Raw genomic sequence first — 24,795 nt, forward strand, 5'->3', positions numbered from 1 at the left:
TTCAAACCTTCAATTTTTAACAACTTGGTTGAGGAGGTGATGAGACCTAGTTATGGTATAGTGTAATAAAAGCCCTTTTGGTGATCTAGTTAGTCTTAGTTTGGAGTAAAAAGCTGGAGTCACTGATCGCAGCTAGGATCGTTACTTCAGTCAGGGTGGTTTAATCTGGTTATGCCCAAAGGTGAAAGCAACACATTTTTGTTACCCCTGTCCACATCTGAGGATCTCATTTTCAGAGGAGTTAGGTTTTAGAAAGTTTAGAAAGATCTACCAGTCCACCAGTATTGGATGAGGTCTGAGGAGTTCAGCTCAAGGTTTTTTTTTTTACCACTTTTAGAATGATCTGTGTATTGTCAGTGAAACTGTAATAAGTCAGCTAGAAGGATATGTGATGCTCAAAAGTAGGAATAGGTACACACTGACGAAATGAGGGTTGATCTTTGAGGCTTGGAGGGCTCCTATCTGAAGGATGGATTGTGCTGAACGGAATGGAGCAGGACTATTTGACCCTTGTCTGCAATGAAAAATCTGACTCAAGTAAGAGCCATATCAAGGATCCAAGTGATGTAAAGAAAAAATTCGATCCAATTCAAAACAGAATCTCGAATTCAGTGGTGCTTATAAGTCACTGGAGTACTGGTTGGTGATAAGAAGTCAAGGGAATCAACAGTGTTTGTGAGTACATCCCAGATGGCATTCAAGGAATCCTGTTAGTTTGTCTGAAATGAGGTTATCTTGTTGAAATACGGCAGATATTTGAGAAAAAAACCTTTGCAATAAACTTATCGATAAAAGCCTGTAGAAAATTGATCAGTAGTTTGCCAAAACCAACGAGCCAAGTCTTTCTTCATTTAGGATGGGCTTGATGTAAGATTCTTTTTAGTTCACTGGGGAACGCTTATTGAACGGGAGTAATTAAAGATTGTTAAGACACCAGAGGATGCTATGAGGATGTTTATTTCATAACAAGGAGGAGTGAGCATGTGCCTGCTTGTATTTGTTCCATCTAGAAACATAAATGTGTAGTTTATCCCTCTTTGTATGACATGCCTTGCCTCCCATATGTTAGTCAGTTTCTCTATCTTAGACTCTCAGGTTCATGGTTTACAAGACAGGCACAGCAATTGGCTGCTTCTTCCTGTTCAGTTGTGAATACACGTCACTTCTCATTACTATAACTGGGGTAGAATTATCGTTAAGATTTTTAGATTAGGAAGTAAGTACATTTATTTTATTTAAGACAATTGTCCATAAAACATTCTAAAACACAAATGACAATTAAGATCATACAAAACGTCCCATCCTAACTACCCAACACCCCCAACCCACATCAGTTCATCATTAAAACTCTGTTTAACAGACCGTAAAAACCGAGCAATTCCAACAGGCACATCTAAGTTAACGCCTTTCTGTCAAAAGCTCCACAGCTTTCCTGCTATGAACAACACCATATTTAAAAAACAGAGGTCCTAAAAGCTTAATTCGATTTACAAGATAAAAGACACAGTCTATCAGTATTTGCAGTAGGGAACATTTAACTTTCAGGGGCAGACACCACTGTTATCCTGGACTCTGGTCCAGTATAGGCGGGATGAAAAAATTGGATTGCAACCCACCCTGACCCTCACTATTTCATTTCGCAACCCTGGGTCTGGTAGCTGCGATAAATAAGGAACAATAGTGTCCTAGCCAAGTGATTGAGAAACTGATGGATGGTTTCTTGTGCAGATAAGATAGGTCATTCAATTCGGACACCAAAGCAACAGAATCTTTCAACGCATGCTTGCCTGGGAAGAGGGACCAAGATGTAATTGTACCACTATCTAAATGGAGGTTCCTAGGAGTACTTAATCTATTTCTTACAGCCTTTGCCCAAATTCTTTTGCTGCATTGAATCACTTCCCAGCACAATTTGGAGACTTTAGATACCTCATCATCCTCCACGAATGTATTGGAATATCTTAGGGCCAGAGTAAAGGCCATCAGGCTCCAAGAGACCAGATTGCACCTTATGGCCTGAATCATAGTGCCCTGGGGGAGGGATAGAAGCCTTCAAGCACTACCCCTTCTAATCTGTCCCATTCATATGTCAGGTCAAACGAGAAAACCTCTCCTCCGTTTAGACCCAGTGAAGGTTTTTTCCCCTCATAGGCCCTTAGTAATGGAAGATGAGAGAGTTCCCCCAAATCAGCTACTAAAACATGATAACAGCTGGCCTGCAATAAGGCCTTCTGCTTGATGGCATCCCAATGCATACCCTAGTTCAAACTCCTCTTGAAGTTTAAGACCAAATATTTATATTGGTCGACTTGCTCCACACCTCCTGTAAATCTAAATTCTAATTAAATGTGTTTACTCTTTTCCAAATTAATGTGAAGTTGGTTCTGCCTACTATAGGTTTGCAGAGCATTTAAATTTCCTCTGCAGACCAATAGGGGTATAATCCAATAACACCAGATCATCTGCATAAAGCAAACAGGCAATGTGCTGTTTCCCGATTTTGGGGGAAAAGGAGTGAGATTAGGAAATAAATGTGGGGAGGTGGCTTTAAAAAATACAAAAAAGCAGGGGTGCTAAAACACACCCTTGCCGAAGGCCACTGTCAATGGGGATTCTTTGAGATGAGCGACCTGACTTATCTAGCTCTACCTGGGCCCAATTAGCAATTGCCAAGATTGGAGTACATTAAGGAAGTTTAACGGGAGCCCCCAGGCATCAAGTTTCCCCCGCAGGATATCCCTATCTACAGAGTTGAAGGCTGTCCTGAAGTCTAGAAACAGAAGCACAGCCTTTGATTTCCCTCCTGGTCCTTACGAATAGTGGCCCATAATGCAAAGCAATGATCTATGGTGGAATGACCCTCCCGAAAGCCCCCTGCTCTCTTGGAATTCTCTTAGTTTGCTGGCCCAGTCTTCAAGCTTAGATAAGATAATCTTTGAAAAAATCTTTAATGAAATATCAAGAAGGCTGATCAACCTATAATGGATGGGGTCTATACCGCTCCCTTTAAAAAAAAAAGAAAAAAAAATAGTTTTCACTATGGACTCTTTCCAGGAGAGGGGATAAAGACCAGACGTGGGAATCCAGATAAACAGGGAAGAGTAGACCAAGGCCCACCAAACACTATTTGTTTTAATTACTACTGCTGGGATGCTATCAGAGCCAGCAGCATGGGAGAGATTTACTCTTTCGATAACGGCTTTAACTTCCCTTATTATTGAAAACAAAGCAACGGGGAGGTTTTGATCGAGAGTTCTATGGGGCCTATCTGAGCCAGTGAGTCCCCTATATAGGTCTCTAAAATAAATAGTCCACTGGGCTTCTGGGATCATACAAACAAGAGTACCCCTATTTTGACAACTTAACTCGTTGACCTTTGCCCTGAACTTCTGCTGCTCCTTAAGGAGGATAATTTCCTGCATCTCATCCCACTTACTATGATAGAAGGAGGCTTTTATTGTCTGCACAACAGATTTATACTGCCGTTTACGCTTAATCAATTCCTGGGAAGCCGAGGAGCTTGGATAGTGCCTTGCCCTCCTGACACTTCGGCACACCAATTGCTTCAACAAACCAACCCATCACCGCCTTCGTACGAGGGTCTGCTCACATACCCTTCCCACGTATATTTACTGTGAGACAGTCCAAAACTTGTTGTACAATTTTATTGTACTATACAAAGATATCAACCAAGTAAATAGGGGGGATATCAATCTTCTCCTCTAATTGCAGGGTTGCTAACTGTTGGAGATGTATGGGATCCAGTCGTGTTGAGAGCCTACGCGGGAAGGCCATTCCTAAAGGCAAAACCCTCTTGAGGGACACTGACTCACACAGGCCAAGGACTGCATTGTCCAGTGATGACTACTCTCAAATGATACCACCTCAAAATCCTTAAAACGGTTAAAATTCCAAAGAGACGTAAATATGTAGTCAGTAGGGCCTAAAGACTGGCCCTGCCGGAAAGTTATTGCTGCTGACGAATCATTTTTATAACGTCCGTTTAAATAAATCAAGCCATGATTCGCCAGCCATTGACAATATTTTGGCCTCCTTTTTAATGACGCCAGAAGGGAACTGCGCTGGGGGGGGAGGGGGATGTTATAAAAATCCAACACTTCCTCCAGCTGCAGGTCCTGCTGTACAGGGAAGAGACAAGCATTAACATCCCCATCCATTATTATAACTGCTTCTGGATATTTTGCTGGAAGGGAGATTCAAATAATTCCAGCCAGGAATTAATTTGCCGATGGTCTTATTTGTGAATATAAACGTTTATAAGTAGAAAGTATCTGATAATGCTGTTGCTCAGACCCATTTCTACCACTGAAAATTGGAAGCCACTTGATACATTTATAAACCCCAATGATCTCTTGACGATCTTGGTAGATATAAGTGTTAGGACACCAGCAGATGCTCTCCCCTTACCCCGGCTCCTGCCTTTACTTTTCAGTACCACAAAGCCTTCTACTGACAGGACCTCACTCAAACAAGATTCCTGAAGAAATACCAAATGGAAAGGTTTCAAACTTTCTTCCAGTTCACCAATGTTCCTCAGACATTCAAATTCATGGATATTCCAGCTCAGGATTCTCAGGTTTGGAGAGGACCACTCATTCTAGGGGGAGCTAGGTCTGATGCTTCGGTCGCCATCCTCCAAAAGGTACTGTAAGGGGAAAAAAACCTATTATCCTGTGCCCATGCTGGCTGCTTAGGCTGCGTGAGTGGTCTACCATTTACTATAACCACTGTTAGGTCATTAGGTGGCTGGCTACTTTGCCATGTACATTCAAGCCTTATGGGCGGATTGTACAATATAAACCGCTCCCATTGGGTGACGGATAATCGCTGTGCATACTTAGGATAGTGGGAGGAATAGGACCCAACTGGGGGGCTAAGGGGAGCGGGCTCTTTTTAAAGGGGCATGAGGCGTGTAGCCCTGCCTTAGCTAAGTCCTCTTCGGCCTTTATCACTAGCTGCACAATGCAGGGCGAAATAGAGGAGACTCTGGAAACTTCTCTACCTTGTCTGCCAAGTTCAAACCCAGCCAAGGTTAGATTAGGAAGGAAATCAGGTAAAAAGGTAACAGATACATTTCTGCAAAGAGTTGTAGGATTTAATAGGATAGGTTTTAGGAATGTTCTAAAACTGGGTACTGCGATATCTAACTACTGCTGTTTCAAGAGTCAATGCTGTCATGAAAAAGGTATCGAGCACAAGTAAAAAAATATATATATATATACATACATATATATATATATACATATACACACACAAACACACTTATTTTTTACCTGTATTTTATTGAAGTATTGCCCAGCATCAAATGGTACCACATTGTAGGTAGAAATTCCAATTATGGGCTTATCAGTTGGATTCTTTGCTTTGTAAAAGGCCAATGCAGTCTCTCCAGGAACCAGCTGAAAAATAATATATTGCCGGTTATTTTGCAATCAATTAATTATTCTCAAATGCAACATGGTAATAAAAGTGTTACTACTCCTCCACCCTTACAAAGCACTTATTAGCAATCAGTCAAAACAGCCTCGCCCTTTGACATGTTTCTCACACTCTTCCTCTCTTTTCTCTTTCGCTCAATCCTTAGGTTGTACACATGACAGAACATGCCCTTTAATAACATGTGGTAAAACTGATGACTGCTCTGCAAAAGTAAACATTTATAAAGCCTTGAAAACAGAAGCATTTCCAATGTATCTTCACTTCCCCACATTAACAGTGAATACAACCTCTTTGGGGTCTTATGAGAACCATCTTTAAGGCAAGGTACCACGTTAGGCTCACATTAAAGACAACATTTAGAAATTAAACCAAGTCTCTCCCCCTTGGGGGGGGGGGGTGGGGGGGGGGAATAGCTTCACCACATGAGTTTAATTTATCCGGAATCAAACCACTTCTCTTAGAAAATAGAATAAACACCTGGTAAATCCGGAACACTAGAGCGCTGTCAACAGGACCGCAAAGTGGAAAAAACACACAACCAATCAAGCCTTCCCCTTCCTTAACGGAGACATGCATCCACTCTTACATTAGACTTACTCCCACACTTCCTCAGATCTCACAAGATAATCTCCCTACACCTCTTTTTCTCTCCTCGCAATAAATACTACTTTATCTTACTTTGCCTTTTCTCTAGCCTTCTTTCAGCCCTTTGCATGTTGTCGGCTGCCAGATTGGCTATATTCTCTGTATAAGAATACCTATAATAATGAATGAATGAATGTTATAAAGAGTGATATGCTGCAATCGAGAATGCGGAGAGCATCATATTTAAATGATTACTTTTCAATAGAAACCGACATCAAGAAAGAAAGTGCTTGAAAACATGAGAACACACAGTGGACACTGCATGAGTTTAGACATATAGTAAAAGGTATGAGGCAGGGTAAGAGCAAGGATTGAGAGACATGGATGATTTGATCCGCCTAGATTAAGTAGGATGCCTGCCAAGCTGAAAGCAATAGGGTAAGTTTCCTGTGATTGAGCAGAGTCTGGCACAAAGAAGGCTTAACTGTTCCGCGAAAATATCCATGCTCTCTGGTAGGAAGCAGAGGGCAAAGAAATTCTCTGAAGATGAAGGACAACTTGAATTCCATAAACTATAAGGTGACCACAATAGAGAAACAATAGATCTAAATCACAAAATTATGAATTTATAACAGCTAATATATAAAACAAAAAACCAAACTAATTTACTAACTTCTTTATATAAAAAATAGATTTTATTGAGTATAAACGAACATACCAAATGTTACACGACCAATTAGTCATGCTAAACATGCGACTGTGAGCCACTGGAGATATGTGAATACAATCACAACGTGGAAAGAAAAGGTCCCACTCTTAGCACACAAAAGCCGCTAAACCATAATATCCAATATGCATTTCTTTCTATTTGTATGTTATGGACTGAGCCCCCTGATTCCACATAAAGGAGAACACAAAGTGATATTATTCCAGCACGGTCAGTATACCACAATGTAACCAAGCCTGTACAATAGAAAAATTTGAAATTTGAACAGGAGGTGGAGGAGAGGGTTGTTGGCAGTGGAGGTACATAAGAAATGAAGATGCATTCCAACACGTCCCATGTCTGAGGACTAGGTGTGAAATCTTCATAGGAAAAAAGCGAATGGGATATTTCAATTTCAAAGTATGCAAGACCTATGGTCGTACTGAGCTTGGAAGGAGAGAAACCACCTCATCTCCATTAAAAAAGAAATGTTAGCAGTGGGTACGTTGTAAACCTGCTTGTCTTCAGGATCCATTTTTTAATGCAGATTATCGCCTTTCCAGACATAAAGTCTTTATCCGTCAGGTTTTATGCGTAGGTCTCATTCATATGCTTGGGGCATGCTCCTTGATCTAACCTTTGGGAGGATCAAGGGCATTGTACAGTACCCAGTGCTCTCGAAAGAAAGACTCCTTCAGCTGGAGTAGATTTGTCATTCTCCGTTTGTTACTTATTGCCTCTTTTTTAGGTCTCGCCTGATCCAGCGCATGCGCTGGTCTGGCAAGACATATTGAGAGGGCTCCAAAAAGTGCTACCAGGCCAGCCTAGAGCTACAGTGCATGTGCGCGGGCACGCGCGCTGCGCTTTACCGCAATTACTTTCACTTTCGCGGCCGCTTTGATGTTTGATCGTGATCGCGATCACTTTCACGGCCACACGGCCGTTTTGCATAGCAAATAGGTCTCGCTTTTGGGACCTTATAAGTATTTAGTTATGCAACTGTTGCATAGCTAAACACTTATAAGGTCCCAAAGTCGAGACCTATTGGCTATGCCAATGCTTGTCTCTCTTGATCTCGCATCCACCTACCATCAATTTAGATTACATCCATTTTCAGAAGTACTGATATCTTTTCTGACTCCCTTGAGGCATACACATTTTTGAGGTTTCCATTTGGGCTGGAATCAGCAGCCTCTGTCTTTTAGAGAGTCATAGCATCTATTTTAGGCAATCTAGATGTGACACGTTGTTTCCAATGTGTTTAGTGTTCTTGAGAAGTCTCATTCTCAATTTAGAGAATTGTCAATTTGGTAAAAGTGAGATCTGGTATTTAGATCACACCTGGACCAACAGTGGAGTCAAAACAAAACCTCATTTAATGAACACAATTTGCAGCCTTAGTTCTCCATGGAACAAGAAGAAGCAGTGTCATTCCTGCGCAAGGATGAATTTTCATCAATTCATAGCCAACCTTTCAGGTAAAACTAGAGTGCTGCATAATTTGTGTAGAAGTCTGGAATTTCTTTAAAGTCTTAAATGTCAAGAAATAATTGTATTCACTTGTTTATGCCTGTGCTACAGAGGTAAGAGCCTATCGGCCTTTTTCATTTTTGCATAGTATCTTTGCTATGTGTATACTAATGCTTTCTCTTCCTCTGCCAACTCCAATATAGTCAGGTTTTGTCTAGCTGGATGTAGGTACTCCATGTCTCCCTTGTAAGGGGGTGCTTCTATTACATCTCTAGGTTCTGGGCTTGATGGTCCTCAAGTTACCTTCGCGATTACTCTTTTCAAATGAGAGGATTTAGACATGATGATAACCTCTCAAACTTATTTTAGAATATCCAACGAACAAGTTACTTACCTTCGGTAACGCTTTTTCTGGTGGATACAGTATCTGCCTGTGGATTCCTCACCTTGTGAATATCCCTTGCGGCAGCAACATTCGGAAACTTTTGTAGCAGTCCACGCCGATGGGGTCGAAGATGACGTCACAGAGACACGGCTCCGCTCGCGACTCCGCTGACGTCACCGGCTCCATAAGAAGACCTCGTCGGCGTGATGACGTCAGTTCCGCCCCTTTTTTCTGTGCCTTCGAGGCACACGGACAGACTGACAGCAATATATACATACACAGTATACACAGTACACAATATGCATATCAACACACTCAGTGTGGAAAATAAATAGTAAAGCACAAGAATTAACTTTATGCTTTTGACAGTGATAAACACATTTGAAAACCCATCAACAGAATTACAGGCATAGACATACCGGTATAGAAGGATGGACAACGGGGAGGCGGGTGGGTCAGTGAGGAATCCACAGGCAGATACTGTATCCACCAGAAAAAGCGTTACCGAAGGTAAGTAACTTGTTCTTCTGATGGATACATCTGCCAGTGGATTCCTCACCTTGTGAATAGATTCCACAGCAGTTCCCACTCCCGGAGGAGGGTGTCCATCCCCCTATACCAGAAAGTCCCGAAGGACGGAACGAGCAAAATGTCCGTCCCTCCTCACCTCGGTGTCCAAGCAATAATGTTTTGCGAAGGTGTGGAGGGAGGCCCAAGTTGCCGCCCTACAAATGTCCTCCACAGGAACACCCCTAGATAAGGCAGATGTAGAAGACTTTGCCCTGGTAGAATGAGCCCTCAAACCCTCCGGAGGCTCCTTACCAGCTAGAGAGTAGCAGATCTTGATGCATAGTACAATCCATCTGGAAAGGGTGCGCTTGTGCACCGCACGACCCTTTGTGCAAACAGCAAAGCCCACAAAGAGCTGGTCATCAATCCTGTAGTCTTTTGTCCTGTCCAGGTAAAAGCTCACCACCCTCTTAGGATCCAAGCGGTGAAGCCTCTCCTCCTCCTTGGAAGGGTGTGGGGGAGGATAAAAGGAAGGAAGGGTAATGGACTGCCCCAGATGGAAGGGAGTTACCACCTTAGGCAAAAACGCAGCCCTGGTCCTGAGTACCATTCGTTCAGCATGAATGGTCAAGAATGGGGGTTTCGAACTTAGAGCTTGAAGCTCACTTACCCTCCTTGCCGAGGTGATTGCAACGAGGAATACCGTCTTAAAAGACAAGAGCCTCAGGGGACACTTGTGTAAGGGCTCGAAGGGAGAACCCATGAGATAGGTTAAGACAAGGTTCAAGTCCCATTGAGGCATAATAAAGGGAGTTGGAGGAAATTTGTTTGTAATGCCCTTTATAAAACGAAGAACAATAGGAGACTTAAATAGCGACGGCTGATCCGGCAAACAAAGGAAAGCCGATAGAGCCGATAAATATCCTTTCACTGTAGCCACAGCAAAGCCTTGCTGAGCAAGAGAAAGGGCAAACTGTAGAATATTAGACAGACGAGCCTTCAAGGGATCAATGGACCTCTCTCCACACCAGAGAACAAATTTAGACCACCTATATGAGTAAATAGATTTGGTGGAGTGTCGCCTGGCCGATAAAATAACATCCACCACATCCGGCGGGAGAGAGAAAGAATTCAGGTTGCCCCGTTCAATCTCCAGGCACGAAGGTGTAAGCTCTGGAGGTGGAGGTGTAGAACCTGCCCCTCCGACTGCGAGAGGAGGTCTGCCCTCAGAGGGAGACGGAGCGGAGGGCACAAGGAGAGGTGGAGAAGATCTGTGTACCACACCCTTCTTGGCCAATCCGGGGCGATCAATATGACTTGGGCCCGGTCGTGGCGAATCTTCCTCAGAACCGAGGAATCAAGGGTATGGGAGGAAACGCGTCAAGGAGTCGAGAGCCCCAACTCAACTGAAACGCGTCCCCCAACGCTCCCTGCATCGGATACTGGAGACTGCAGAACAACAGACAGTGCGCATTCTCGCGAGTGGCAAACAGGTCCACCCGAGGAGTTCCCCACGTCCGAAAGACATGACGAACCACCTCCGGATAGAGCCTCCACTCGTGGTCGGCGGAGAACTGCCGACTGAGACTGTCCGCACGCACGTTCAGAACTCCGGCCAGATGATTTGCCATCAGACAAATCTGATGGTCCTGAGCCCAGGACCATAGACGTAGGGCCTCTCTGCAAAGACAAAGAGACCCCACTCCTCCCTGTTTGTTTATATACCACATCGCGTTAGTGTTGTCTGTCAGGACTTGAACAGACTGACCGCGAAGGGAAGGAAGGAAGGCCTTGAGTGCCAAGCGTATCGCCCGCAATTCCAGAAGGTTGATGTGAAGCAACCTTTCCTCTGGAGACCAAAGACCCTTGATCTCCAGATCCCCCAGATGAGCACCCCACCCTAAGGTGGATGCATCCGTTATCACTGTTGTCACCGATGGAGGTAGATGAAAGGGCTTTCCTTGGGACAGATTGCCCTCCATGCTCCACCATGATAGATCCGCCGCAGCTTCTCCGGAGATCCTCACAGACTCCCTGAGATCTCCCTTGTGCTGATACCACTGCTTGCGGAGGCACCACTGGAGCGCCCTCATGTGCCAGCGTGCATGGTTGACCAACAGAATGTAGGAAGCGAACAGACCGAGCAGACGAAGGACCTTCAGAACTGAACAACCGCTCCGTTGTAAAATAAAGGAATCATTTCCTGTATGTCGAGAATCCTTTGAGGAGGAGGGAATGCTCGACACACAGTAGTGTCCAGTACCGCACCTATGAACAGGTTGCGCTGAGAGGGCACCAGGTGAGATTTGGGCACATTGATCGAAAAACCCAATCTGTACAACAGCCGAGTCGTATCCTGCAGATGACACAGCACCTTCTCCGACGACTCCGCCTTGATCAGCCAGTCGTCTAAATAAGGGAAAACTGAAATCCCCGACCTTCTGAGATGGGCTGCTACCACTGCCATCACCTTTGTGAAGACTCGAGGTGCCGAAGTAAGACCAAACGGGAGGACCGCAAACTGATAATGTTGCGACCCTACCGTAAACCGGAGGTACTTCCTGTGCGACTTCAGGATGGGTATGTGGAAATACGCATCCTGCAAGTCGAGCGACACCATCCAATCTTCCTGATTCAGCGCCTGCAGAACCTGCGCAAGAGTGAGCATCTTGAACTTCTCCTGCTTCAGGTAAAAGTTCAAGATTCTGAGGTCCAATATTGGACGCAATCTGCCGTCCTTTTTCGGAATCAGAAAATACCGGGAGTAGCATCCCTGACCCCTCTCCCGCTCTGGAACCACCTCTATCGCACCTTTTTGAAACAGCTTCGGAACTTCCTCCTGCAGGAGAAGACGGTGGTCCTCCGAGCAAGCTCCCTGGCAAGGAGGGTAATTTGGAGGAAATTCCCTAAAGGGAAGGGCGTACCCATTTTCTACAAGATCTAGAACCCAGAGATCCGTAGTTACAGACTCCCAATCATGCAGAAAATGGGTAAGCCGGCCCCCCACAGGACCAGCATGATCCGGAATGTCGGATGTAGGGCTGCTTTGCGGTGGTGGGAGGGGCTGAGGAAGAGGAGGAGGAGAGTTGACGGCCACGTGAGCGACCCCTGATCCTTCCCCTGTATCCCCTGGACGAAGAACCTTGCTGTTGCTGCTGCTGGTTTGGTCTATAAGTGCGAAAAGTCGCCCTTCCAAAACCTCTATACCTTTTGAAAGTTCCTCTCGGCTGGGATTGAAGGCCCAACGACCTAGCCGTAGCCTTACTTTCTTTAAAGCGTTCGAGAGCAGCATCTGCCTTCTTCCCGAACAAACCTGACCCATCAAAAGGTAAGTCCAATAAAGTCGACTGCACATCAGAAGAGAATTCAGAAGACTTCAGCCACGCACCCCTCCTGGTGGCAACCGAAGACCCCATAACTCTGGCAACTGAGTCAGCTGTGTCCAGACCACTTTGGATAACTTGGCGAGCAGCCGCCTGGGCATCAGATAATACTTCATTGAAGCCTGCCCTATCCTCTTCTGAAAGCTTCGTTGCCAACTTCTTTGCCGAGTCCATAAGCGCATGTATATAGCGCCCCAACAAACACGTTGCATTTGATGACTTTAGAGCCATACTGGCCGATGAAAAGACCTTTTTGGCCGATTGGTCCACCATCTTGGCCTCCCTGTCTCCTGGAACCTGAGGAAATGCCCCTTTAGATCGCCCCGAACAAGCCGCCTGAACCACCAAGCTCTCAGACGAAGGGTGCGAAGTTAAAAACTCAGGATCCCCTGGAGCCACTCTATATCTCCTTGCAACTGCCCTGGAGACTGCAGGAGCTGAAAAAAGTTTGCGCCATACCTCCAGCACAGGTTCCATAATAGCTTCGTTAAAAGGCAACAAAGGCTCCAAGACAGCAGCAGGTGAATGCAACACCTCAGTAAGAATATTGGATTTAAATTCCGTTGTCGGCAATTGGAGATCCAACAATTATGCAGCTTTTCTAATCACCGCATGATATGAAGCGGCTTCTTTAGAGGGCTCATCCGATGGTGGAGTGATCTCCCACTCTGGAGACAATTCCAGCCCACTTGCCTCCTTTAATTCATCAAACACATCGTCAGAGTCAGCCAACTCACCCTCTTCAGCCTCTTCCAACAGAAAGCGTCTTTCATCCACCACTCTCTGTGCTTCCCTTCTCGAACGAATCCGAACCTGCGGCGTCGGCGGCGCCGTGATCGAATCCGACGGCGCCGGCAGCGGCGTCGAACGCGGATCAGCCGGAGCAGCCGGCATCGAACGAAGTCGAGTCGGCGCCGGTGAAGAGGGAAGCGGCGTCGATGTCCTCGGCGCCGGTAGCTGCCAAGACGGCGTCGCTGGATAGAAGGGCATAAACGGAGCCTGAGGGTAGACCTGCGGCACTCCCAAATTGAAAGCCATTGGACCCATCGGACCCATAGGTGCACCAGGGGTATACATGGCCCTTGAAAATACCCCGTACATTGCTTTCAGATAATGCGTAGGGTCTTGACCTGGACCAGGAAAAGCAGGATACTGGTCAGGTAACACCGGACTCGGGCCTGCCGGCGCCGACGGTGGAACAAGCGGCGTCACAGTCTCACCCAGAGCCTGACTATCATCATCCGGGACCGGAGTCGGAGCCTGAGGACTTGCTGGAGCCGGAGATGGAACCGGCGTCGGGGATGACACCGGCACCGGAGATTCAGCCGGAGCCGGCGAAGCCACTGGAGAGGGAGCCGGAGGTGAAGCCGGGACCGGAGAAGGAAACACCGACTCTCTCAGACGTCGAACAGGCGACTTCGGAGCCGAACCTTTCTCGGAATGATGGCGCGAGGAATGCCTCCTCTTCTTCTTATGCTTCTTACTCTTTGAAGCATGCCCCGAAGTCGACTTGGACGCCGACCTCGACCTCGATCTGGATTCAGACCTCCTTCTTCCTCTTTTCTCCTTCTTCTTCATTCTGGCGATGAAAAGCTTCGCCTCTCTTTCTTTAAGCGCCTTCAAACTCATCTTTCGACAACTCAAGCAGCCTTCCATATCGTGATCTGAAGACAAACACCAAACACAATCTTCGTGCGGGTCGGTGATAGACATGTGCTTGCCACATTCACGACAAGGCTTGAACCCAGACTTTCTCGTCGACATCTTTCAAAGAGGAAGAGAGAAATCAGAAAAAGACACAAAGTAACAAGTGAAGCTACTAGTAACGATTCCCGAAATCCGTTGGCGTCGTTGGCGCGGAAAAAAGGGAACTGACGTCATCACGCCGACGAGGTCTTCTTATGGAGCTGGTGACGTCAGCGGAGTCGCGAGCGGAGCCGTGTCTCTGTGACGTCATCTTCGACCCCATCGGCGTGGACTGCTACAAAAGTTTCCGAATGTTGCTGGCGCAAGGGATATTCACAAGGTGAGGAATCCACTGGCAGATGTATCCATCAGAAAAACACTGTACTATACTCTTCCCTACTGTCAGTGATTTTGATTAATTCCTTAGGTTGCCTTTTTAGCGTGTCAGTAAATGGAATATCATTAAGTAAGCGGTTATTAAAGTGCCAAGTGACTATCCTATTCAGGGTGTGGAAAGGAGTACATCTTCTATGGGACATGTTTTGAAATACTACTTTGCTCAATGGCAGTAGAGATGCACATCTGAAGGCTTATGTAGAAGACGAAAATTATGACTAAATAAGTATCAAGGGGTCATGAGAAATGCTTTTAGTTTAAAGTGTTTGGATTTATGTCTCCATATGTATTTTAAACCCACTTGAATTACATTCAATAATGGAGTGGCACAGTAAGTTTCAGGCACCGTGTACACATGTACAAAAGCGTATTGTGGTCTACCTTGATACGCTTCTGCCTCTGTCTCATTGGATTTACTCCTTAGGCCTATAGTGGCTATGTGAATTAGTTTGAAATCTTTATGTCATGTTAATAGAGCTTTCTATGATACTGGACCTGTTTAGCTCAGGAAAAGGTATACCCGGTATGCTCCCAATTGTACTCTTCACCCCACTGAGGTGTCTCTACTGGTAATACCAAGGTTTAATGAAATAGGTATCACAGGCTGGGCCTTCTTGGTCTCAGCTGCGAACATTTTGAAACACTACCGGTCACAATATGTAAAACATGCAAACAACAATATCTGCAGAAATCCTTAAAATCCTGGCTATGCTCACAATACTATTTCCAGTGCTCTAGTATTTGATCAGCTCCATGCCCCACTTCAGCACCAGGACAACTTTATCAGTACTTGAGCACTTTATAAAATCTCTAACATAACAGAAATCCTTCCCATTCCTTATTATTTCAGGTCTAACACCAGTTAACAAGCCAGGGCATTTCCCATAAAAAAACAAAAAGTTATATTCATTATTGTTCGGGGCCAATGTATTTGTTATCAACAACGGCGGTTTCAGAATAGAATATTTACAAATATGTGTCTGCCCTCATTATCTTTTACCTCTAAACAGCGTGAAGGAGACTCATCTATGGAACAGAATCACCACCCCTCTTGGGTTATTATTGCGCCCTGCAAAAGCATTAACCGCCCAACTCAAGGCTGCTGTAATTTAAGATGCTCTGTCTTATTGATGTGGGTCTCCTCTAAATCGGTATATCACACATTTTAAGTACGAAAGTAACCAGGCTCCCTTCGCAGAGTGAAGACAGTTTACGTTTAAGCAAATTAAGTCCCAGCCTCCCATTTAGTTTTTAGAGAGGTGCTGGTCTGCTTACCATCCCAAGGCATGTATACACTATACGTTTTGCGTGTTGCATTCTGAGCAACAAAGGTGCTTTCCCATGAACCTTGCGTCCCGGTAGGGAGGACAAAGGTAGGTATTTGCATGTTCCTCACAAGGGGAATCCTTCAGGTGGCCCAACTATAAATTAAAGTAGATCCCACATTAAATAGCTCAAGTGATGGAGCGATGTGAATCACATCAATTGGTAACCAATACACAAGTTTATAGCTCTAAATGTAAATATCGGGGAGACTATAATCTAGAACCAATACCAGCCAGGGCATGGGTGATATTAGAAGAATGAATGAAATTGAAGTGTTGTGATCAAAATGTATCTGTGGAAAACAGAGAAAACATGGAGTTTGCAAGCAGTCAAGATACTAAACTTGTACTTCTTAAAAAGAGCTAAAATGGGGCAGTTACTGAAGTGTAGCAATAGTGGACCATGTCTAATAAACGTATGACATCTAGGACAGATTAAGAGTTATTACGAAGACGAACTACAAAGACCAAAAGTTCAGGTTGAAGTATGGGCTGATCAATGAAGCAGCTGGCCATGATGAAGAAATCCTTGTTCTGAAGGTCAGAAGCCTCATTAAGTCACACACAGCATGAGATTACTAAACCCAGGACCAAGCACACACATCTCTGCAGCAAATATTTGTTGCCATTACCCCCAAAAAGGGCCATTTTAGCAACAATCTTCAAACGAAAGAGAAGACAGGACCTAGCTCTAGCAAGGAAAACACCTCAATTTCAAATGCATAGGTCAATTAACAAAGCCCTAGAACTTACAAGCACCAACTAATCCACTCCAGGGTCAAAAGATTTGGGCAAAGTGAAAAATGAGGTCAGGAGTCCAAACAATTGGTATGTAAGTCCCTCATTTTTTCTACCTAAACTGAGGTCCTCCCAATTCAAGGGATGGGGCGATAGCTCCTGAAGATGGTACATCCACATACTCAATACAGTCCCCCCAACACAGGAGAAACTGTCCCTTAACTGGTTTGTCCATTATACCTACTTTTTCTTCATTCCTTGTCAAATGTGATCATGCTGCTCCTTAAGGATTGATACACTGTATGAGGCACAGGCCTTGGCGCAGGTCAACATATATGTGGTTTAATCACTAAACGGATTTAAGTTTGTGAACTAGTAGGAATTCACATGGTAGCCTAAGGTAGACTGCCGTTAACATGAGTCACTTTGCTTCACGCCTTTAACAGGTTAACAGTGATTGCATGTGGTCAATAGTCACATACTTCCGCTCTCATTACTGTTATTCCTCACTGTTGCCTTTTGTTGATGCATTACTGTACTTCTGTGGTATTTTATTTTTACTGTAAAACTGTAGTATTTTATTTTTCCCTCGCTGTACTGTACTCCTCTTCCCGCCGCTGCTGCCCCTGCGGCCCCTGCCCCCGACTCAGTCCTGCTCCCGCCTCCCTACCTCTGCTCCCTCCCCCCTCCCCTACTTAATGGTGATCGCTGTGTAGTCGCGCATTTGGCGCACCTAAGGCAAGCCTGTCTGCGCCTAAGGCAAGCCCGTCTGCGCCCCGACCAGCGCCAGGAACCAGAGTTCTCCTATGCCCCACCACTACGATTCAACCACCCTCCACGCACTCAATCCTGGAAGACACGCCGACTGCGCAAGATCCTTGCCGAACATCACAAATGGGCAGTTCTCGTGCAGACCCTGCCGCAGATCCTTCACCATCGACAAAGCTCCCACAACCGCCGAAGCCCCGTCTGATGCACGCACCACCGAAACCCTGACTTGCATTGTTCTCAATGTTCGCTCCCTGCACCGACACGCCGTAGAAATCTGGGACCTGATCGACACCCTCTAGCCGGACGTCGCCTTCTTCACGGAAACCTGGACCAACGCCACCTCCGGCCCCGACATCGCCATGGCCATCCCTGACGGCTACAAGATCCAGAGAAAGGACCGCCCGCACCGCCCAGGAGGAGGACTCGCCATCGCACACAAGACCCCCCTCTGACTCTACATTCAGCATGTGTGACCCCCACTCCAACACAGACACCCCCACTTCCAGATCCAGACCAGCTCCAGGACCATGCTACGTGGCACCCTCATCTACAGACCGCTAGGACCTTGCACCCAGCACGCAACTACCATCGCCGAACTCGCCACACCCCACGCCATCACCTCCACGGACTACATTCTACTCAGGGACCTGAACTTCGACCTCGACAACTGCAACAAGCCCGACTCAACCACTCTCCTCGCCAACCTAGGACTGAAGCAGCTCGTCTACACGCCCACCCACAGAGCGGTCACACCCTCGACCCCATCTTCGCAGGAGGAACTAACATCCGCTTCAGCCACACCACCCAGCCCCTCTGGACGGACCACCACTGCATCCACTTCACCTTCAACACCACCACCACTGCACCCAAGCCCACCCCACACCCACCATGACGGAACTGGAGCAAGGTCACAGAGGAACACCTCAACACCACCCTCCGTCAAACCCACCCCCCAGCGCCACGACTGACACCAACTCCGCAGCCAGGGAAGTTCACCACTGGGTCTCCTGCTGCACCAACAAGCTCGCACCTCTCCGCCACCCCGCCGAACAAGCCCCTCTGAAGGCCGCCTGGTTCACCACCGCCAAACAACCCCTCTGGAGGCCGCCTGGTTCACTACAGAACTTTAAAACGCCAGACGCTCCTGCAGATGCCTAGAGAAAGCCTGGCGAAACCAGAAAACCACAGAAGCACCGAACAACCACAAAAGTGCCCTGAAGGAATACCATCATCGCATAAGAGATACCAAACGGACCTTCATAAGAGACAAAGTCCAGACCAACGCAACCAACGCCAAGGAACTGCTCAACGTCATAAAGCAGTTCGCAAAACCCACCTGCGAAGCTACGGATGTCACACCTTCCCAGAAACTCTGCGACAAGCTCAGCTCCTACTTCCATCTAAAGATCAAGGCCCTCTACGACAACTTCAGTGAACCAGCACCGGACACCACCACCTACCCATCGCGGTCGATAAGCCAACCATCACGTTCTGGGACCCCGCTACCGTCGAACTTATGACCGCGACCATGAAGAAAACTCACTCATAAACCCCAACGGACCCCTGCCCACCGCACATCTTCAACAGGGCCGCCCGCGTCATCGCACCCGAAATAGGACGGACGATTAACGCCTCCCTCAGATCCGGCATCTGCCCTGACGACTGGAAACGGGCGGAAGTGAAACCCCTCCTCAAGAAACTAACGGCCGACCCAACGGACCTGAAAAACTACCGGCCCATCTCTCTCCTCCCCTTCACAGCCAAAGTCACCGAGAGACTCGTGAACGCCCAGCTGACCATCTTCATCGAAGAGAACTCCATCCTAGACACCTCCCAGTCTGGATTCTGCAGCAACCACAGCACCTCGCAGCCACTGACCACATCCGCATGCTACTAGACCAGGGACACACTGCGGCCCTCATCCTTCTAGACCTCTCCGCAGCCTTCGACACCGTCTCACATCGCACGCTCGCAGCCAGACTTCACGGCACGGGGATACAAGGAGCCGCCCTCGACTGGATCAATTCCTTACTCTTCGGCAGAACCCTGAGGATTCGACTCCCCCCCCCCCCCCCTTCCCCATCCTCGGTGGACCCACGGAAATAAACTGCGGAGTACCCCAGGGATCATCACTCAGCCCCACGCTCTTCAACATCTACATGGCCCCCCTCGCTGCATCGTCAGACAGCATGGGCTCAGCATCGTATCCTACGACGACGACACCCAGCTCATCCTCTCACTTACGAAGAATCCCGAAGACACCAGACTCTGCTTCTAGGAAGGAATGAAGAACGTGGCAGCCTGGATGAAAGACAGCTGCTTGAAGCTCAACTCAGAGAAGACCGAGCTCCTCATCCTCAAACCCGGCACCTCCGCCTGGGACAACACCTGGTGGCCCTCCGCCCTCGGGAACCCACCCAACCCACCCACCCCTACAGACCACGCTCGGAACCTCAGCATCATCCTGGACTCCTCCCTCTCCATGAACCGCCAGATCAACGCCGTCGCTTCCACTAGTTTCAACTGCCTTTGCATCCTCCGTAAGACCTTCAAATGGATCCCCCCCGACTGCAGAAGGACCGTCACCTACGCACTCATAACCAGCAGACTGGACTACGGCAACGCCCTCTACGCCGGAATCAACAGAACTCTTCTACACAAACTCCAAACCAACCAGAACGTCGCAGCCAGACTCGTCCTCGGGATACCGCGTCACGAGCATATGACCCAACATCTACGCGGCCTTCACTGGCTCCCCGTCGAGAAGAGGGTCACCTTCAAACTACTCACCCACACCTAAAAATCCCTCAACATCGGACCCAAATACCTCAACGAGAGAGTATCCTTCCACGTACCCAAGAGGAACATCCGCTCCGCCGACCTCGCCCTGGCAGAGGTCCCCTGCATCCGCAGAAACAGAACTGGTGGGAGAGCTTTCTCCAACATCGCAGCCAAGACCTGGAACGAGCTCCCTGTGAACATCAGATGCTCACCGACCCTGCACACATTCAGGAAGGACCTCAAGACCTGGCTCTTCGTCTGATCCGAAATCGCCCCTCCCCCCCCACCCCGGCACCTTGAGACCCTCATGGGTAAGTAGCGCGCTATACAACCCCTGATTGACTGCTCATATTATAATAATCAGAGAGTTTTCTATTTCCTCCCACACTATACATAGGAAACTGCTTGCAGAATGGTTTTTACAAAGACAACACAGCAATATTTGTATGCTTTCAATTAAAATCATAGAACCATTGCGTTTTGCCTAGTTTAACAAATGAAGATCTGTGTGGGAAAGTGCATTCTCTTGCTCCCTAAACCGTAATCAATGGGAATAATATCAAATACCATAGAAATTATGGTGGTGCTAGTTGAATGACTGGTTGCTATGGAGAGCTGCTAAAAATAGGGGCTCCAAATTCAGTTGTAATTGAAAACATGTATGTAGGGGTGGGGAGCTTTACATGATTTGACAAATATTATAATAGATTAGTACATCAAGCTCTGAGGCAGCTAAATAGAATATAGATAGGGATAGGCTTAGGGCTGTGAGATGAAAATTCCACCAGGTGTCACGCCTAAAATATCCAGGGGCAAGTCCCAGTCAACATTTGCCCCAATAAATACCCAACAGGGGATTATCCAGCAATGCTGCCTTCCCATGTTCTCCAGTCAGACTCAAAACATAGCATATTGATCTTGTACACACTTCAATAAGTCCTTGAGCAGCAAAGCAGGCCTTGGGCAGAACAGCAGCCCTTGCTCAGCAGGTCAGACTTCACACAGCTGGGCAGTCCTTCTTCTGTAGTATAAACAATTCCAGAAGTGATCTGAAGAGTGGTCTGAGGGTCCCCTTTTTAGGTCTCGCTGAGCCCAGTGCATGCGCTGGCTCGGAGAGACATTTTGTAGGTGAGTTTTCAAAGTGCTGCCGGCTGGCCTAGCGCTTGCGTTCACGCGAGCGTGCATGCGCAAACCACCAGCCTTCAGCAGCACTTTGAAAACTCATGCTTTAGCACGTCATCGCGATCGCTATCACTTTCGCTTTCAGAGCGATCGCGATGACTTTCGCTTTTACGGCCGCACGGCCAATGCTGGTTTCTTTTGTCCTCTTTTCTATTTCTGTCCTTATTTAAATTTCGCTCTTTTCCCTATATTACATTCCTTTCTCTCCTGACCGTTCTACCTGTGCTATTTATCTCCAAACAACCCCGGTCCTATTTCCCTTTCGCACTCCATTTTCCACCTAGTCTATCCCCTTCTCTCCATCTACTCCACTCCACTGTCTCTCATGTTACTATCGTTTCTCGATTTTACTTTACCTCTTTAGCTCGTTGTTCTCTCCTTTCTTTTTCCACCTCTCCCATTTTTAACCGGTTTTCCCTAGTTTCCTATCTACGCTGCATCTTCCTTGCTCCCACTTTCCATTTTCACTCCTCCACCTCTTGCTTGTGTCCCTTTAATATTGTCTTTTTCCTTTATTTTCGCCTCTTCCCAATCACTCCTCTATCCTGCTCCTCATTCCCATTTTTCTCCTATTTTTCCATTCCCCTCTTTGCTATTTTCTTTCATATTTCTTTCCCCTCGCTCTTTTGTGTTCCTCCGGTTTCTACGTTGTCCTCTCGCCTCTTTCAGTTATGCGCCTCTTCCCTCCTCCCCCCTTCCTCTCTCATAACCCACGTGTCCTCCCCTCCCACTTACGTCTCCCATTTTCCTCACACCCCCCTTCACACTTCATCCTCTGGCTGGCCGTGTCCCCACCGCTGCGGGAGCACTCGCAGTCCCTCGGCTCTTTTACTCAGGCACATCGCCCTGATTTCAGTGGCGCGCTTGATTCCTCCCAGGCCCAGAGGCCTCCCGAGCCGGGGACAGCGCTAGGCGCTCACATCTGCATTCAAGAAGATCCCCGGGCCTCTGAGCTCGGCTTGAGGGCCCCTAGGCTGACACAGCTCGGATTCACGCAAAGACTAGTGTCAAGGGGACATGCGCAGGAATCTCTTTATACTTTAAAAACAAATTAGAATTTAATCGTTTAATTTAGATTTTTAGTTTTGAAAAGAATGTCATCATTGTAAAAAAGATAAAAAAGAAATAAAATGCATTTTCAACAAATGTAGTCGATGGACTTCTCGAATGTAACAAGCATTGGCATAGCCAATAGGTCTCGCCTTTGGGACCTTATAAGTGTTTAGGCATGCAACAGTTGCATGACTAAATACTTATAAGGTCCCAAAAGCGAGACCTATTGGCTATGCCAATGCTTGTTATACCTGGTGACCCCCTCAAACCCCGCCCCACCTCACAGCATTTACCTGTGCAGGCTACTGCTGGACACACTCATCCTGCCGGTCTGCCCAAGTTAATTAAAAAGTGTACAACTCACTCTTCTAAAACAAGCATTTGCAATGCAATAGGTCTCGCTATTACGAGAGTTTGAGCTATTGGCATTGTAAATGACAATGCCTTTTATTTATGTGCTGTTTTTAAAACAGATAAACAAAAGGCATTATCATTTACAAAGCCAATAGCTTAAGCGCTCGCAAATGCGAGACCTATTGCATTGAAAATCCTTTTTCTGTTTGCACTAGGCACACATGCTTAAAGATGCCCCATGGCTCAAACAGGAAAAGTGCGCCCTATCTATAATTGATAAGGTGAAAATGCCAACAAGGGATTTTGTTCGTAACAAAGTAATTACTTGGTTATATTTCTTAGCCAATTGTTTTGTGGGTGTATTTAAACAAATTTTACACCAGCAGTAAATTTATCAACAAGAACAATCATCAGATATAAAGAGTACACACACAGGAATTCTTTTTTTGTGAATTGAACACAAACTTTTTTATGTATAAATCAGAATAAAAAGGAGTACATAAGAACCATTGGTTTGAGCAGTGGAGGCATCCCTGACCTCTGCAGACTTTTGCGCGTTTGAATCGAAGCAAGACATCTCTTGAAAACAGAACGAGGAAGGATATCCCCCGTTCATGCTCCTGTCATTAGAATTTTTGGAAAACTGATTGTCTCAACCAGAACGCCCCAACCACGTCAAAACACGAGTATCGTGGGATTTCTAGAACTCACGAAGGGTCTTATTATGCAATAACTAACTGTCCTGAAGATGGTCTGACAGACTTCCGCCATCCAAGACCGAAACGTCGACTCCATCATCTATTTTCGCAATATTCGATATATACAGTTGATTATTTTCTCAATAATGAGATTGGTCTGCCAAAACTGTACTGAAATAGATGTCTCTTGATGAAATGTGGATCTGATGTAACCCGCTTTTCATGATTTATTGCTCAAACCAATGGTTCTTATGTACTCCTTTTTATTCGGATTTATACATAAAAAAATTTGTGTTCAATTCACAAAAAAAGAATTCCTGTGTGTGTACTCTTTATATCTGATGATTGTTCTTGTTGATAAATTTACTGCTGGTGTAAAATTTGTTTAAATACACCCACAAAACAATTGGCTAAGAAATATAACCAAGTAATTACTTTGTTACGAACAAAATCCCTTGTTGGCATTTTCACCTTATCAATTTATCCGCCTAAGCCCTCAAGGGTATATTGGGTTTGCCCTCCATTTGGTGCTATCTATAATTGGGCCCCAGGTTTGAGAATGAGCTGGTTCTGGCAAAAGCATTTTAAATTGCTGTTTTTTATGTGCTCGGCTACTGCACAGCTCCTGGGGATATGGAAGGAGGAAATGATGGGAAAGCAGAGGACCCTGGTCACTTCCATGGAGTCTTGTCAGACCTTGCCGGGTACATGTGTAATTGTATTTATGTAGCGCTTACTACCCTGCCCTATAAAGGAAGGTCCCATTGCCTTGGGAGCAGTATTTGCTGTCCATGTGTGATGAGGGTCCCAGGTGACCCCCCCACCCTAGAAACTTCACCACAGAGCGCAAACCGAGGAGGAATCTGAACTAAGTTTGATGTGACCTTTGCACTCAAGGCTCCTTTGTGCAGCCATCCCCAGAGTACAGGTTCACACTGGGTGCATGGCTTAAAGTGGGATGAAAAAACTGGGGTGTACCCGATATAATTAAGGGCGTGGCTTAAAAACACGTAGGCTAAAAATCTTTATGTTCTTAGCATAGTGTGCCTCCCGACTGGCATTTTGGTGCCTCTGTCATTGCATAGAAATATATGATACAAATAACATAACGCCTACAACAAGCCAGGACTATTGGCTTTGTAATATGGTTGTTATCTCAGATAAATAAGCAACTGTGGCTTTGTTGTATATAATATTGAAAATGCTTTAGTTCTTAAATTATGAGCCTGAAAGAACTATACCGAGTCTCTGTGAAGTTACCTCAAAGGCAGTGAACAGTGGCACCGCTGCAGAGTGAAGATTTATTTTTCAC

At 46.2% G+C, this 24,795-nt stretch overlaps 1 protein-coding gene across 1 annotated transcript in view; it reads right to left on the reverse strand.

The window, feature by feature from the left end:
• COX11 (cytochrome c oxidase copper chaperone COX11) overlaps positions 1 to 24,795 on the reverse strand; it is a 111,445-nt gene that overhangs the window by 19,942 nt on the left and 66,708 nt on the right. Inside the window, exon 3 of the mRNA XM_085617159.1 lies at positions 5,295 to 5,420. Coding sequence (XP_085473285.1) covers positions 5,295 to 5,420 — 126 coding nt within the window. The remainder of the gene's footprint in view (positions 1 to 5,294; positions 5,421 to 24,795) is intronic.

The sequence above is a fragment of the Triturus cristatus genome, chromosome 7 (genome assembly GCF_964204655.1).
Source record: "Triturus cristatus chromosome 7, aTriCri1.1, whole genome shotgun sequence".
In the NCBI taxonomy this organism is placed as follows: Eukaryota; Metazoa; Chordata; class Amphibia; order Caudata; family Salamandridae; genus Triturus; species Triturus cristatus.